Raw genomic sequence first — 16007 nt, 5'->3', positions numbered from 1 at the left:
TATTATCTAGACCATCCCCGACAGGTGTTTTGTCTAACCTGCTCTTAAAAATCTCCAGTGACGGAGATTCCACAACCTCCATAGGCAATTTATTCCAGTGCTTAACCACCCTGACAATTAGGAAGTTTTTCCTATTATCGAAACTAAACTGCCCTTGCTGCAATTTAAGCCCATTGCTTCTCGTCCTATCCTCAAAAGTTAAAGAGAACAATTTTTCTTCCTCCTCCTTGTAACAACTTTTTATGTACTTGAAAACTGTTATGTCCCTGCTCCATCTTCTCTTCTCCAGACTAAACAACCCATGGGAAGAATATGGGCTATTCTTCACTTACGACTAGACCGGGGAGGGCAAACTATGGCCCGTGGGCCGGATCCGGCCTGCGAGCCGTTTTAAGCCGGCCCGTGAGCTCCCGGTGGGGAACAGGATCTGGGGCTTGCCCTTCTCTGGAGCTCCAGCCGGGGCACAGGGTCAGGGGCCACACCATGCAGCTCCTGGAAGCCGCGGCATGGCCCTGCTCTGGAGTTCCAGCCGGGATGCAGGGTCGGGGGCCGCGCCATGTGGCTCCCAGAAGCTGCGGCATGGCCCCGCTCAAGCTCCTCAGCACTCCAATGGCTCCCTCTGGCGCTCCAATGGGAGCTGCAAGGGTGGTGCCTGCAGACGGGGCAATGTGCAGAGCCGCCTGGCTGCGCCTCTAAGAGCCAGAGAAGGGACATGCCACTGCGTCCAGGAGCTGCTTGAGGTAAGTGCCACTCAGAGCCTGCACCCCTGAGCCTCTTCTCACGCCCCAGCCCTGATTCCCCCCTCCCGCCCTCCAAACCCCTTGATCCCAGCCCAGAGCACCCTCCTGCACCCCAAACTCCTCATCCCCAGCCCCACCCCAGAGCCCACATACCCAGCCAGAGCCTGCACCCCTTCCTGCACCCCACCCCCTGCCCCAGCCTGGAGCCCCCTCCCACCCCCTGAACTCCTCATTTCTGGCCCCACCCCAGAGCCTGCACCCCGAACCAGAGCCCTCACCCCCTCCTACACCCCAACTCCAATTTTGTGAGCATTCATGGCCCGCCATACAATTTCTATTCCCAGATGTGGCCCTCGGGCCAAAAAGTTTGCCCAGCCCTGGTCTAGACTTTAGGCCCAGCTGTGAGCAAGGACTGGTGCACTAAGCTGCACCACCCCAGAAATAGCCTTCAGAGGTATTATGTAGAATTCCCATACATTTATGGTAATAAGTTATAACAGGATAAACATATTTATACCTGTATAACTGCATCAACACTAGGGGAGCTGTACTGCTTTAACTAGTCCAGTTTAGTTAGAGCAGTAACATTTTTGTATTTAGATAAGCCCTTACTTCAGGGCTGAATATTGCAGCCCTTGGTTTTACATTAGCATCTTGCCACGAGTCTGAAGGCTGCACTTCATTAGCATCTGCAGTTATGTAAAGATTTTTTGTATCAAAAATAAATGCACACATCGGTAATATCTGCCTGTACTTGTCTCTCCCCTAATGGAGGAATAGAAATTGTGAGTTGAGATCACCAGCAAAAAAATAAAATAAAAGAAATCCCCTGCAGTAAAAGGGAGCGGGGAGCTTCTGGCTATATTTTAATATTCAACAGGCCTCGCTTAGACACCTCTGCTTTAATTGTCTGAGACGGAGTCAGAACTTATATCTGGGACTAGCTGGGTGGGGTATCTGGGTTTAAGTTTACTAGAATCAAGTTAGGTTTGGAGGGGACTGTTACCTTTAAGGGATTTGGTAAAGCCCCTACATACCTGATGGGGCCTATAGCTCATAGGGGCTCATGTGATAGTTTCAGTGTGGGCCTGGATTGCTCCAGTTCTGCTGGCAGTCTCTTGGATGCTGGGAAGTCCCTGCTGTTTCAGGAAAGCAGCTTTTCAAACATCGGCTGTTGAGCTTTCTCCTCCAAAACCTGTGTGGAATAATGACGGTCCCCCTTTTGCCCAGGGTTAGTGAACCATCCAATCAGCTGGGTGAGACAGATGGCCACCAGGCCATAAAAGTAAAGTGTGGGATCAGTCATGGCAAGCGGTCAAGTGCATCTCGTTACCCACTCATCTACTTAGCGAACCAGCAATGTAAAAAAACGCTGAGAGGTATTTTACAAGCGGTGGAGACACAGTGTTAACGGTATCAATTGGTTTTCTTTCCGTACGGCCTAGGATTGCTTCACAGCACCTTTCCTCTGACTGGTGGAGGGGATGGATAAGACAAAGAAAGAATTGACAGACTCGCTGGGGAGGAGCCCCTATTCTCCTCATTCCAACAGCCAGGCTCAGGTCTTGGACCCCAGCCCAGGAGCCAGTTTAAGCCCAATGGAAAGCATCTACAGGGGGACCAACAGGAAATACCCAATGATTAAACAAAAGGGATTTTACTCTGATGTGCTCTATCCAGGAGCCACAGCTTTCTTGGGGGTAAGTGCAAAGAGCCTCCTCTTTCTTCATCTTTTCTATTGGAGATCCACAGATCATCCTAGATCTAAGGATCCATGTGAAAAGCAGATAATCTGCAAGGCTTTCTCATGCAGAAAATAGGACGGCAGCTTAGAATGACACCTACCAATCACAGAACTCCTTGGCTTTCTTGTCCTCTTTTCTTGCCCATAGTTTTTCCCCCTCTGCTCCTCCCTTGGTCCATCTCTTCACCCAATCTGCTCAGAGTAAGGCAGGGATCAGGCAACAATGCCAGGGTCCTGCATCCTGTCTCCCATTCTGCAGCTGTTCCCCTAAGTCAGAGCCCTCATAGGATTTGACTTTTCTGGGGTAAAGCAGCAATGCTTTGTCTATCACAAATCATGATTTCCTTGAATTACTGGGGGGTCTGGCCCTCAATGCAGTCACAGTGTTACGTTTATTATCATGTTATTGTGGGCAGGGCACAGAACTCCATGCGCTAGTAAATGTATGAGGCTGGATCTTCAGTTGGTGTAAATAAGCATAGCCCAACTGGCTTCCTTGTTCTTTAGCCCTCTCTCTAGAGATCTCTGGTTGTTTTCAGGCTGCATTCTCTTAGCAATCCCCTGCCTCTGTGTTTGTGGTGCTATGCGCCCTATCCCTTTCTGGAGATACTCCCTTTGCCTCTTACAGTATCCATGGCACTCTATGTTTCAGCATGTCCTCTCTAACTCCGGTGCTTCAAGCCCTCACTGAAGGTTCTTTCTTCCTCTCCCTATATGACACTCTCTATGGATCCCCTTACTACCCTCTCTCTCTGTTACTTTCTGTGGCCCCTCTCTCTTATCTCTGACTCGCCCTGGTGATATTCTTATGTGCTGGATTTGCAGGATGTGTGCGCTGGTCCCAGTGTGTACAAGGATTTACTGAGACAGGCTGATCGTGAGCAGCACACGCCAAAAGGTAAACGCACTGAAAAGAATAATGCCGCTGCCTGTAGGCATGCTGGGAAATGGGGCCTTAAAGGGTTAATGTTGGTAGCAGTAAGCATGCTGGGAAATTAGTGCTTCAGCTGATTACTTTAGGCTAGAAGAACACTGGAAATACTCCTGTGATTCTGTTCTCAAAGCCAGGGATGATCCCAAGGTGATGGAATCACTTGGGAATGGTGGAGTGAAGTGAACTCCCAGGTCAGTAGAATGATCTCCTTCATGAGCAAAAAGCAATTTACCCCTGTGATGCCCACAGAGCATTTGAGTCCATATCTAATCTTAGGAGGCGGCTCTTGTAGCTAGACCTATGGGGTACCCTGAGAAGAATAACAAGATTAATGTCACTCTGAGCACTCTGTCCTTCACAGGTCCATTATGCTTGAATCTGGAGCACAACCTCCACTCCATAGGTACAGAGGTTACCAACAGCAGTGGAATGTGTCCATTACTGCTGAGGGGGGTGCCGGAGTTGGCCAAGCAGGAAATGTACACCCTCTCCCCATCTTCCCTCCCTACCCCATTTTGCATGTTCTGGATTTTTGCTGTCACTCACTCTGCAGTGGAGCTTTGTGTATTGGAAAAAGGGATCTGCCACTCCTTTCCCACATGCAAATGGTGCACATGTCCTGGAGGCTGGAGTATGACCATAGAGACTGGCTATGAGAGGAAAGGATCTTTCCCTTCCCCAGAGCCTGGCAGACCCACAGGATGCAGTCTGGTTATTTGGATTGTAGGCTGGGGAGAGATAGAAACCATATACCACCTTACTGTGCTTTAGATGTGCTATTTATTGTCCTGAGTAAGAGGAAATGACTTCATCCACAAGTGAATCTTGATAAGACCAACTCATCCCTAACAAATGGAGACGGATCTTTATTTATGATACTCTACTTATTTAATGGGGAAAAAATCAGGCTGTAAGTATAAATGCTGATGACACATTACGTATTGACATAAATAATTGATAATGCACAAAGTGCTGCAATGAATAGCTTCATAGATTTCAATGAAGTGGAATGCCACCATGGGAATAATAGCATTTACTGACAGTAGATATAAACCAGGGCAGTTCTGTGAAGAAACCAAATCAACATTTATGCAGGGTTAAAGATATTCTGTTCAAACATCTGTGCTTTTATTGACTCTTCAGTAAAAGCAAATCTTCAAGAAAATCATAAACCTGTACATTGATATGGACAATTCATGATTCTGTACAATATTTGATTAATTATAGGAATAAAAAGGAGATTAAATATATAGAGCCGTCTGTTTAGGATTGATCTCCATTAGTCTAAATGTTATTTTTATAAAAAGCGAATGTTAGATTGGTATTTTTGTATTACAAGGATTCTGATACTGAAATATTATTGACATCAGCATTTTGCTTTCAGTGAAAGCTGCAGGTGCTCAGTGCCTCACAGAATTGGTTTCAAAGGCCCCGATCCTGCAAACTGCTCTGCATAATTGCTTTAATGTCTGTAGGGCTCTATATGGGCACCAAGATCCAAGTACACAGAGCAAGTTGCAGGATTGGGTCCAAAGTCATTAACAACCTTAGGCCTGGTCTACACTACGACTTTAATTCGGATTTAGCAGCCTTAATTCGAATTAACCCTGCACCCGTCCACACAACGACGCCATTTAATTCGAAATAAAGGGCTCTTTAAATCGATTTCTGTACTCCACCCCGACGAGCAGAGTAGCGCCAAAATCGATTTTAGCATTTCGAATTAGGGTTAGTGTGGCCGCAATGCGATGGTATTGGCCTCCGGGAGCTATCCCACAGTGCACCATTGTGACCGCTCTGGACAGCAATCTGAACTCGGATGCACTGGCCAGGTAGACAGGAAAAACCCCAGGAATATTTGAATTTCATTTCCTGTTTGCCCAGCGTGGAGAGCACAGGTGACCACAGATAGCTCATCAGCACAGGTAGCCATGCAGTCCGATAATTGAAAAAGAGCACCAGCATGGACCGTACGGGAGGTACTGGTTCTGATCACTATATGGGGAGAGGATTCAGTGCTAGCAGAACTTTGTTCTAAAAGACGAAATGCCAAAACTTTTGAAAAAATCTCCAAGGGCATGATGGAGAGAGGTCACAATAGGGACTCAGATCAGTGCCGCGTGAAAGTCAAGGAGCTCAGACAAGCCTATCAAAAAACAAAGGAGGCAAACGGTCGCTCTGGGTCAGAGCCGCGGACATGCTGCTTCTACGCCGAGCTGCATGCAATTCTAGGGGGGGCCGCCACCACTACCCCACCTGTGACCGTGGATTCCAGGTCGGGGATAGTCTCATCAGCTACACCTGAGGATTTTGCGGATGGGGAAGAGGAGGAGGAGGACGAGCTTGCAGAGAGCACCCAGCACTCCGTTCTCCCCAACAGCCAGGATCTTTTTCTCAGCCTGACTGAAGTACCCTCCCAACCCTCCCAAGCCAGTATCCAAGACCATGACCCCATGGAAGGGACCTCAGGTGAATTTACCTTTTAAAATATAAAACTTGTTTTAAAAGCAAGCGGTTTTTAATGATTACTTTGCCCTGAGGACTTGGGATGCATTCGCGGCCAGTTCAGCTACTGGAAAAGTCTGTTAACGTGTCTGGGGATGGAGCGGAAATCCTCCAGGGACATCTCCATGAAGCTCTCCTGGAGGTACCCCAAAAGCCTTGCCACAAGGTTTCTGGGCAGTGCAGCCTTATTACATCCTCCATGGTAGGACACTTGACCACGCCATGCTTGCAGCAAGTAATCTGGTATCATTGCCTGATAAAGCCTGGCAGCGTATGGTCCCGGTGTTTGCTGGCATTCAAGCAACATCCGTTCTTTATCTTGCTGTGTAATCCTCAGGAGAGTGATATCGCTCATGGTAACCTGGTTGAAATACGGGAACTTAATTAAGGGGACAGAGGTGGCCGTTCCTACTGGGCTGTTTGCCTGTGGCTGAAAAGAAATCCTTCCCTGCAGTTAGCCAAGCGCAGGGGGGGAAATTGGCCCAGAGCTTTTCGCGTTTGGCTAGCAGGGATCTTCCCTGTTACCAGCCACGCGGTGGGGGGAGGAGTACAGCGATCATCCCAGAGAATTCGTGGCGGGGGGAGAGCGGGGGGTTAGTTTGGTTCCTGCAGGTATCTTCCCTCATACCAGCCACGCGGTGGGGGGAGGGATAAAGCAATCATCCGGAGAATTGGATGTGGGGGTTGGTTAGTTTGTTTTCTGCTGCTGCTGAATGTTAACAGGAAAACCGCAGCAGTCAACGGGCTTTGCTTGGTATGTGGGAAAGGAGGGCGCAGAAGCCGAAAGACAATGGCTTACCATGGCCGCATGCAAGCCGAATTCTGTTGCCCGGACCTGTGATCTCTAGCAGCAAAGCCACAGGCACTCAGTATTAAGAGGCAAAATGCGACCTTGCACAGAAATCACATGTGCTATGTAATGTGAATAGTGTTGGTCACCGTGAAAGAGTATAAGCATTGTTCTGCAAAATGTATCTTTTTAAAAAATTCTCTCTTTTTTCCCCTCCCTACAGCAGCTGCAAATTCTTCAAGCCTCCCTCCTCCGTCCCGAAGGCTATCACAGATAAGGCGTCGGAAAAAGAAGATGCGAGACGAGATGTTTGCAGAAATCATGGAATCCACCCGCAGTGACAGAGCTCATCTGAATGAGTGGAAGGACACGGTTTCAAAGTATAGGAAAGAAGCCAGTGAACGTGAGGACATGAGGGACCAACGTGAGGACATGAGGGACCAACGTGAGGAGAGGAGAGACACTCGAGATGAGAGGTGGCGGCAGGAAGATCAGAGGAGACAGGATGCAATGCTGGGGCTGCTGCGTGAGCAAACAGACATGCTCCGGCGTCTGGTGGAGCTTCAGGAACGGCTGCAGGAAAGCAAAGTGCCGCTACAGCCCCTGTATAACCCCCCTCCCCCCTCCCCCCTCCCCATGTTCCATATCCTCCTCACCCAGCCGTGTAAGAACGCGGCGGGGAGGCTCCGTACACCTTCCCATTCCACCCCAGTGGACAGCCCAAGCAAAAGGCTGTCATTTTTTTAACCTTTTTTTAGTGGCCTTTTCCTTCCCACCGATCCTCCTCCCAAACCCCACCCGGGTTCCCTCCCTCTTTTTATAATCTATTAATAAAGAATAAATGATTTTTAAACGATAGTGACTTTATTTCCTTTGAAAGAAAGCTGGGGGAAGGGGGAGGGTGGGTTCCTTACAGAGAATGAGTCAATAAAGGGAGCGGGTTTTCATGAAGGAGAAACAAACAGATATTTCACACTGTAGCCTGGCCAGTCATGAAACTGGTTTTCAAAGCTTCTCTGATGCACAGCGCTTCCTGGTGTGCTCTTCTAATCGCCCTGGTGTCTGGCTGCGCGTAATCAGCAGCCAGGCGATTTGCCTCAGCCTCCCACCCTGCCATAAAGGTCTCCGCCTTACTTTCACAGAGATTGTGGAGCATGCAGCAAGCAGAAATAACAATGGGGAGATTGGTTTGGCTGAGGTCTGAGCGAGTCAATAACGATCGCCAGCGACCTTTTAAACGGCCAAATGCACATTCTACCACCATTCTGCACTTGCTCAGCCTGTAGTTGAACAGCTCCTGACTCCTGTCCAGGCTGCCTGTGTATGGCTTCATGAGCCATGGCATTAAGGGGTAGGCTGGGTCCCCAAGAATAACTATTGGCATTTCAACATCCCCAACAATATTTTCTGGTCCGGAAAGTAAGTCCCTTGCTGCAGCCCTTTAAACAGAGTAGTGTTCCTGAAGACGCGAGCGTCATGAACCCTTCCCGGCCAGCCCACGTTGATGTTGGTGAAACGTCCCTTGTGATCCACAAGTGCTTGCAGCACCATTGAAAAGTACCCCTTGCGGTTTATGTACTGGGTACCCTGGTGCTCCGGTGCCAAGATAGGGATATGGGTTCCATCTATCGCCCCACCACAGTTAGGGAATCCCATTGCAGCAAAGCCATCCACTATGGCCTGCACATTTCCCAGAGTCACTACCTTTTGTAGCAGCACCTCAGTGATTGCTTTGGCTACTTGCATCACAGCAGCCCCCACAGTAGATTTGCCCACTCCAAATTGATTCCCAACTGACCGGTAGCTGTCTGGCATTGCAAGCTTCCACAGGGCTATCGCCACGCGCTTCTCAACTGTGAGGGCTGCTCTCATCTTGGTATTCTGGCATTTCAGGGCAGGGGACAGCAAGTCACAAAGTTCCATGAAAGTGCCCTTACGCATGCGAAAGTTCCGCAGCCACTGGGAATCATCCCACACCTGCAACACTATGCGGTCCCACCAGTCTGTACTTGTTTCCCTTGCCCAGAATCGGCGTTCCATGGATAGAACCTGCCCCATTAACAACATGATCTCCAAAGCACCGGGGCCCGCGGTTTGACAGAATTCTGTGTCCGTGTCCGTGTCCATGTCCTCATCACACTTGTCGCTGCGCTGCCGCCGCCGCTGCCTCCTCGCCTCGTTTTTCTGGTCCTGGCTCAGCATAAACTGCACGAGAACGCGCGAAGTGTTTACAATGTTCATGACTGCTGTCTTGAGCTGAGCGGGCTCCATGCTTACTGTGGTATGGAGTTTGCAGTGTTCACCCAGGAAAAAAGGCGCAAAATGGTTGTCTGCCGTCCGTTGTTTTCATGCATGGAGGGAGGGAGGGGTGAGGCTGTACCCAGAACTACCTGCGACAATGTTTTTTGTCCCATCAGGCACTGGGATCTCAACCCAGAATTCCAATGGGCGCGGGAGACTGCGGGAACTATGGGATAGCTATGGGATAGCTACCCACAGTGCAACGCTCCAGAAATCGACGCTAGCCCCGGTACTTGGACGCACACCGCCGAATTAATGTGCTTAGTGTGGCCGCATACATTCGACTTTATACAATCTGTTTCCCAAATTCGAATTATATAAATTTGGATTAATCCCGTAGTGTAGACATACCCTTAATCACATCCAGGTGTCCAATTTAAGGCTCCAAATCCAAAGTTTTTCCTTAACCAGTATGAAAGTTTCTCAAGCAAGAGATGAAAAGATCCCACACTCCCTCAAAGTCCTTTATCTTATTTTTAGCTCTGTGTTAGGCTCTCTCCAAGGAGATGATGCTCTTTATATCTTGCAGCCAATTACTTATTTCAGGTAAAACATCAAATTCCCAGCTTCTTGCAATTCTTTTATTTGCAGCTAATGATGGTATACTTAGTCATCTAAACATTTATGTTTTATTTATAGGTTATCTAAGATGATGATTTTCTTTGAGCCAAAGCCTTGGAGATCTTTACTTGTTGTTAGAGCACACTTCCCACTGAAGACAATAGGCCAAAGTCCTGAGATTGTTAGTCAGTTTGTATTCAGGCCTTAATCAGACAAATTCCAGTTGAAGTGAATGGAAATTTTGCCTGAGTGAGAACTGAATGACTGACTCCTTTTGAGGTTTGCCTGAATAAAACATGAGTAAGCCCTTCAGAATTTACTGGTTATCTGACTTGCTCTCAGTCTAGATTTATATGCCTCTTGTCACCATAGTATCTGAGCACCTCAGTTATTAATGAATCTTACTTTCCTACAGGGTTATCGTGAGGGTATCTTCTCCATTCTACGAATGGGGAGCTGAAGTACTGGGTAGATTAAGGATTTTGCCCAGGTCTCCTGAGTCCCAGTCTAAAGCCCTATCTGCAGTCCACATACTTTATAGTAATTCTTAATGCCCATTATTGCTGTCACTGAGCCCATAGTGTTGTTTTGGTATTATATAAACACAGTAACATGTATAAGCACACAAACAAAGAAAGCTAGGGAGAAAACAAGGTTGGCTTCCACTCATCAGGACAACCTGACTCAGGGTCTGCTTGACTCCTCCACTCACTCGTGTAGTACGGTTGCTCTGCCTCTTGCAGATTGCCCACATGTGCACCCTAAGGGGTGGTGTAGTTTTTCCGTCTGAATGTGCATGTGAACATAGATACGTTGTTTTATGAACTTAGGACTTTGCTTGTTTTTTGTTTGATGTCAGTCACAACATTTGAGACTCCCGAGAACATTGAATCTTACCTGGACAAACAAGTGATTGGACCAACCACTGAGATCCTGGCCAAGTCAGACTTCCCACTGCAAGCGTTTAAGCCAAAGGTGCAGCTTCCCTTTCAGGGATTGCCAGGACAGTGCCCTCGGAAGATTGAGATAGAGAGGTAACCTCAAGAAGGGGGACAATGTGATAGCTGTTGTATACATCGAATAGCCACACAAGTACTGGATATTGAATTTCGCTCTGAAGATGCGGAAGTGCTATGTAGATAATGTTTCAAGAGGGACAGTGTTTTATTGTAGGGTTTAGCCTTACCCCTTGCCACCTGCACAACGCTGTTGACTTAGGCTGCCTAGAGAGAGGATCACATGTTGACAGAATGACTTAAGCTTATTGTGCTTTGTAGATGTTGGAGATGGGAAAGACCTCTGAGATCACCCAGCCCACCTCTGACAATGCAGGAATGATCCCCTAGAATAAATGTCTTAGGAAGGAATTTTCAAAGTTCTCAGCCTTGGCCTAACCCGGCTCCCATTGGGGTCAATGGTAAAACTCCCATTGAAGTCAGTGGGTGCAGTTAGGCCAACCCTGAGCGCTTTAGAAAATCCCACCTACAGTGTGGTGTTCAGTAAGTATTAAAAGTTCCATCGGTCTGTTTTGCCTTCTGGGTAGTGTCCAATTGTTACTGCATTGGTGCCGTATTGAACCTGTAGTTATTAGCACAGATGTTCTTCCCTGTAGCAGACTGAAAGAAAATTGAATAATGACAATTCATATAACTTCATTAAGAATAACCATTCAAATCTCATTGACGCCTAACTAGGAGAAGACGGCTATATCTCAAACTAGATATTGCTCAGCTCTTAGCCAAAAAGGGGATAGATTCCAATCAGCTGATGCCCAGGCACCAAGACCCTGACAATATGCCAGCCATTGAGCAAAAGAGAGATCCTCTCTTTCCCATCTACCTCCCACTGCAGGTAAGCGAGCAGCTTCAGAACTGTCATGTGCATTACTACTGACGCTCTCGGGACTCACTGAAAAGAGCAGGGCACATGATTTAGTAAGAAACAGAGATGAGCAGGTGAATATTTTAGAATAGAAGCCATGGGGACTGGGATCCATAGGGTTCAATCTTGCACGGTGCTGAGCACCCCCTGTACGTTAATGAGTGCCCACAACTTTCATTACAGTCAATGGGACTTGAAGGTGCTCAGCATCTCGCAGGACTGTTCCAAAGACAGTTGTTTAGGCTTCTTTAATACCATTCTTACACAAATTCAGATTTCCTTCTGAATGCAACTGTCGGCAGCATTGGTTGCTGGGACTTCTCCAGTTGAGAGTCTCCTCCCCATCTCTACTATCTAGAAAAGAGGAACTAGTCTAGATGCCACCTTTGGAAATAAGTCCTTCATAAGGCAACACATTATGCAGTTTCTGCACCTTTGCTGTTTCCCCCGTTATATAAAATTCAGGGAGTGCGTGTTTCTTTTCCTCTCATAAATTTCTATGCCATGTTGTTATCTTCTTCCCCAAGCAGGGATTCATTTCCATTGCTTACAATGTCTTGCCTATGTAGATATTTGATGATGAAGAGTATGACTGCCGGACTCCAGAAGAGTGGCTCTTGCTGGGGTTGGAGCCAGGATCTCAAGACAGAAAACCAGTTCCCGGAAAAGCACTTTTACCTACAGATGATCAACTGGGACATGGTAAAGCATGACTGAGCTATAGTTTGGGTGCTCTACACAGTGACATTGGGCTAATGACACTTACAGGATCGTTGCAATAGAATGGTTAGCATTTGGAATGGAACTTTCCAACTTAGATGAATATAATGCTGATGAATGGAACACAGAGATGATTAAATGAGAGTGAGTACTCGGGTAACAGGCTCTAGTGGTTAGAGGAGGGGACTAGGAGTCAGGAGAACTGAGTTCTGCTCTCAGATCTGCCACGCATTCATTGGATCTTGTTTTTAGAAATAGCTTCTGATTTTGCAACCACATTTCTGTGCCTGGAAATAATTGCAGGCTAATTTCATAGTACTTAAATGTTTATTCCCTGATCAGACCTGCAAATCAATAAGTTAGAAGTCTAAATACTATGAAACATGTCCGTGTTTACCTGTTGGTGCAAAACTGGAGGCCAAGTTGAGGGTCTTCTGAAAATCGGAGCCACTGCGTGTGTTATCCAGTCCTGTTGTTCCAGAACTTAAACGGTGGGAAGAACACATGGAGCAAATGTCAGGAAGCAATTGCATGCATGACTATTCTGCATTGTTGTGCTGGGCACTTTATTTTATGTATTTATTTATTTTTTAAAGAAATCTTCAGCTCAGAGCAACTGAGGTTGACCTTACGGGACATATGACAGTGAAGAGGAGCAACTTCAGCCCAGTTATTTTGATTGGGAAATACCTGAGAATCAACTAAACCCTTTTTAGAACATAAGAGCCTAAGAACGGTCATAATGGGTCAGACCAATGGTCCAACTAGCCGAGGATCTTGTGTTCGATTGGCCAGTGACAAATGCTTGAGAAGGAATGAACAAAACAGGGCAATTTATAGAGTAATCCATCTCCCATCATCCAGTCCCAGCTCCTAGCACTCAGAGATTTAGGACACCCAGAGCAAGGGGCTGTATCCCTGACTATATTGGCTAATAGCCTTGATGGACCTATCCGCCATGACCTTATCTAATTATTTTTTGAACCCACTTATACTTTTGGCCATCCCAACATTCCCTGACAATGAGCTCCGCAGGTTGACTGTGCGTTGTATGAAAAAGTACTTCCTTGGGTGACCCATGGTTATGTGTTTATCTTGTGTTATGTGAACGGATGGTTCACATGGTTATCTTGTATTATGTGAACGGATAAATAACACTTCTTTTTCACTTTCTCCTCACCATTCATGATTTGATAGGCCTCTATCATATCCCCTCTTAGTCATCTCTTTTCTAAGTTGAACAATCCCAGTCTTTTTAATCTCTCCTCACATGGAAGCTGTTCCATACCCCTAATCATTTTTGTTTCCATTCACTATGCTGCTTCCAATTCCAATATATCCTTTTTGAGATGGGGCAACCAGAACTGCACACAGTATTCAAGATGTGTGTGTACTGTGGCTTTATATAGTGGCATTGTGATATTTTCTGTCTTGTTATCTATCCCTTTCCTAATAGTTCCTAACATTCCATTAGTTTTTTTAATTGCCGCTGCACATTGCGCAGGTGTTTTTCAGAGAACTATCCAATCCACAATGACTCCAAGCTCTCTTTCTGCTGGTTACATCTCATTTAGACCTCATCATTTTGCATGTATAGTTGAGATTATGTTTTCCAATGTGCATTACTTTGTATTTATCAATGCTGAATTTCATCCACCATTTTGTTGCCCAGTTGCCCAGTTTTATGAGATCCCTTTGTAAGTCCTCTCTGTCAACTTTGGACTTTAGCTGTTGAGTGATTTTGTATCATCTGCAAACTTTGCAACCTCAGTTAACCCCTCTTCCAGATCATTTATTAATACTTTGACAAGCACTGGTCCCAGTACATATCGTTGTGGGTCCTGGTATTTATCTCTCTCCACTGTGAAAACTGACCATTTATTCCTACCCTTTGTTTCCTGCCTTTTAACCAGTAACTGATCCATGAGAGAACCTTCCCTCTTATCCCATGACAGCTTACTTTGCTTAAGAGCCTTTGGTGAGGGACCTTGCCAAATGCTTTCTGAAAGTCCAAATACACAGTATCCACTGATCATACTGAACACTCTTTTCCACCTGTATGTTGACTCCCTCAAAGAATTCTAATAGATTGGGGAGGCATGATTTCCCTTTACAAAAACCATGTTGACTCTTCCCCAACACATCGTGTTCATCTGTGCTTCTGATAATTTTGTTCTTTACTATAATTTCAACCAATTTGCCTGGTACTGAAGTTAGTCTTACAGGCCTGTAATTGCCAGGATCCCCTCTGGAGCTTCTTTTTTTTTTTTTAAATCAGCATTATATTAGCTATCCTCCAATCGGAGGCTGGTGCGGTAGGTATGTATCACAGCTAGTAGTTCTGCAATTTCAACTTTTAAGTTCCTTCAGAATTCTTGGATGCATCCCATCTGGTCCTGGCAACTTATTACTATTTAATTTATCAATTTGTGCCAAAACCTCCTCTATTGACACCTTAGTCTGGGACAGTTCCTCAGATTTGTCACCTAAAAAGAATGGCTCGGATGTGGGAATTTCCCTCACATCTTCTGCATTGAATACAGATACAAAGAAGTTATTTGGCTTCTCCTCAGTGGTCTTGTCTTCCTTGAGTGATCCTTTAGCACTGATTGCTTGGCAGGCTTCCTGCTTTTGATGTATTTAAAAAAAATTGGTGTTAGTTTTTGTGCCTTTTGCTAGTTGCTCTTCAAATTCTTTTTTGTCTTGCTTAATTATATATTTATCCTTGACGTGCCAGAGTTTATGTTCCTTTCGATTTTCCTCAGTAGGATTTGACTTCCAATGTTTAAAAGATGTCTTTTTGTCTCTAACTGCCTCATTTACTCTGTTTAGCCATGATTTTTTTGTTGTTGTCTTACTGTTTGTTTGTTTTTTATTTGTGGTTTACATATCATTTTAGCCTCTATAATGGTGTTTTAAAAAATGTTTCCATGCAGCTTGCAGGCATTTTACTTTTGTGAATTGTAATGATTATATCTTTCATCAGAGGATCCCAAAAGCCACGAGTTGATCTATAAGTGGGTCAGCGTTGGCGTCCTGGATTACGACAAGGAGACAAAACTGTACTTGGTACATAAGACAAACAAGAGGGGAATGGTACGGGATGAAGAAGGGAGGCCTATTCTAAATGGAGGAGTATCTCCAGAAGGTGTGTTCTGACTAGGGTTCATTAGGAGATGGGAGACGTTCATTTACCCCTGTTTGCTTCCTTTTCCACCACCAGGTCCCTGCATTGTGATAATACTTTTCCCTCTCCTTCCCCACCATTGGAGGGCTGGACATGATTCTTTCTGGAACCAATGCCATTCGGGGGTAATGTGGGTAATTTGGGGATATTCGAAGTACTCACCATTTGCAGGGGTTAAGGATGCTGCCATTTCAGCACTGCAATCCCCTGCCAACCGAGACCTGAACTCTGATCCCTCATTTGGCAGCCTCTTGTACTGCCACCACCCCATCAGCCTGACTTTGATTGTATATTCAATCTATTGGTTACAATAAATAGGGAATCTGATTTCTGCATTCACTGTGGACCCCAGTGTGTGTTATTTATGTCTTCCCTTCTTTCCTCCCAGGGAGAGCCTCTCTTATGCCATGTCAGTACTGGGTGCCACGAGTCCGTCTGCTGTTTCTTGCGGAAGACCCCCATGTATTTGCCCAGCGAGTGGTTTCTGCCAATACCCTGCGTAAGGAAACACAGGCGCTCTTGCGGTACAATCTGTATGTGGACTGCATGCCCGTGGATGGGCTGAGGAGCATTGATGAGAAGAGCCTAGGTAGAATGAAGCAGCTGGCAATGAGCACTTCACACCTGAGAAAGGAGATACGGTG

General features: G+C 46.2%; 2 protein-coding genes across 8 annotated transcripts in view; both read left to right on the top strand.

The window, feature by feature from the left end:
* The window catches only part of DNAH1 (dynein axonemal heavy chain 1), a 160018-nt gene that overhangs the window by 14164 nt on the left and 129847 nt on the right, over window positions 1-16007 (top strand). For all 7 annotated transcript variants that reach the window (XM_065551361.1, XM_065551362.1, XM_065551365.1 and 4 more), the window contains 7 exons: window positions 2186-2440; window positions 3310-3382; window positions 10435-10609; window positions 11270-11426; window positions 12026-12158; window positions 15163-15324; window positions 15752-16004. In XM_065551361.1, the coding sequence (XP_065407433.1) occupies window positions 2225-2440; window positions 3310-3382; window positions 10435-10609; window positions 11270-11426; window positions 12026-12158; window positions 15163-15324; window positions 15752-16004 (1169 nt within the window). In that variant the 5' untranslated portion in view covers window positions 2186-2224. The remainder of the gene's footprint in view (window positions 1-2185; window positions 2441-3309; window positions 3383-10434; window positions 10610-11269; window positions 11427-12025; window positions 12159-15162; window positions 15325-15751; window positions 16005-16007) is intronic.
* Window positions 3389-7566, top strand: LOC135972653 (uncharacterized). Its single transcript, XM_065551376.1, has 2 exons — window positions 3389-5887; window positions 6937-7566. Exons 1-2 carry the CDS (start codon window positions 5497-5499, stop codon window positions 7458-7460), a joined length of 915 nt encoding a protein of 304 aa, XP_065407448.1. The 5' UTR covers window positions 3389-5496; the 3' UTR covers window positions 7461-7566.

Source organism: Chrysemys picta, chromosome 7 (genome assembly GCF_011386835.1).
Source record: "Chrysemys picta bellii isolate R12L10 chromosome 7, ASM1138683v2, whole genome shotgun sequence".
Taxonomy (NCBI): Eukaryota; Metazoa; Chordata; order Testudines; family Emydidae; genus Chrysemys; species Chrysemys picta.
This window is presented reverse-complemented; position numbering and strand designations above follow the sequence as displayed.

What these genes read in the sequence shown, in the direction of transcription:
- LOC135972653 (XM_065551376.1), top strand. Translation starts at nt 5,497, where the DNA reads ATGATGGAGAGAGGTCACAATAGGGACTCAGATCAGTGCCGCGTGAAA. An exon ending in CCCCATGGAAGGGACCTCAG is followed by an intron (nt 5,888 to 6,936) that starts GTGAATTTACCT and finishes CCCTCCCTACAG; the next exon opens with CAGCTGCAAATTCTTCAAGC.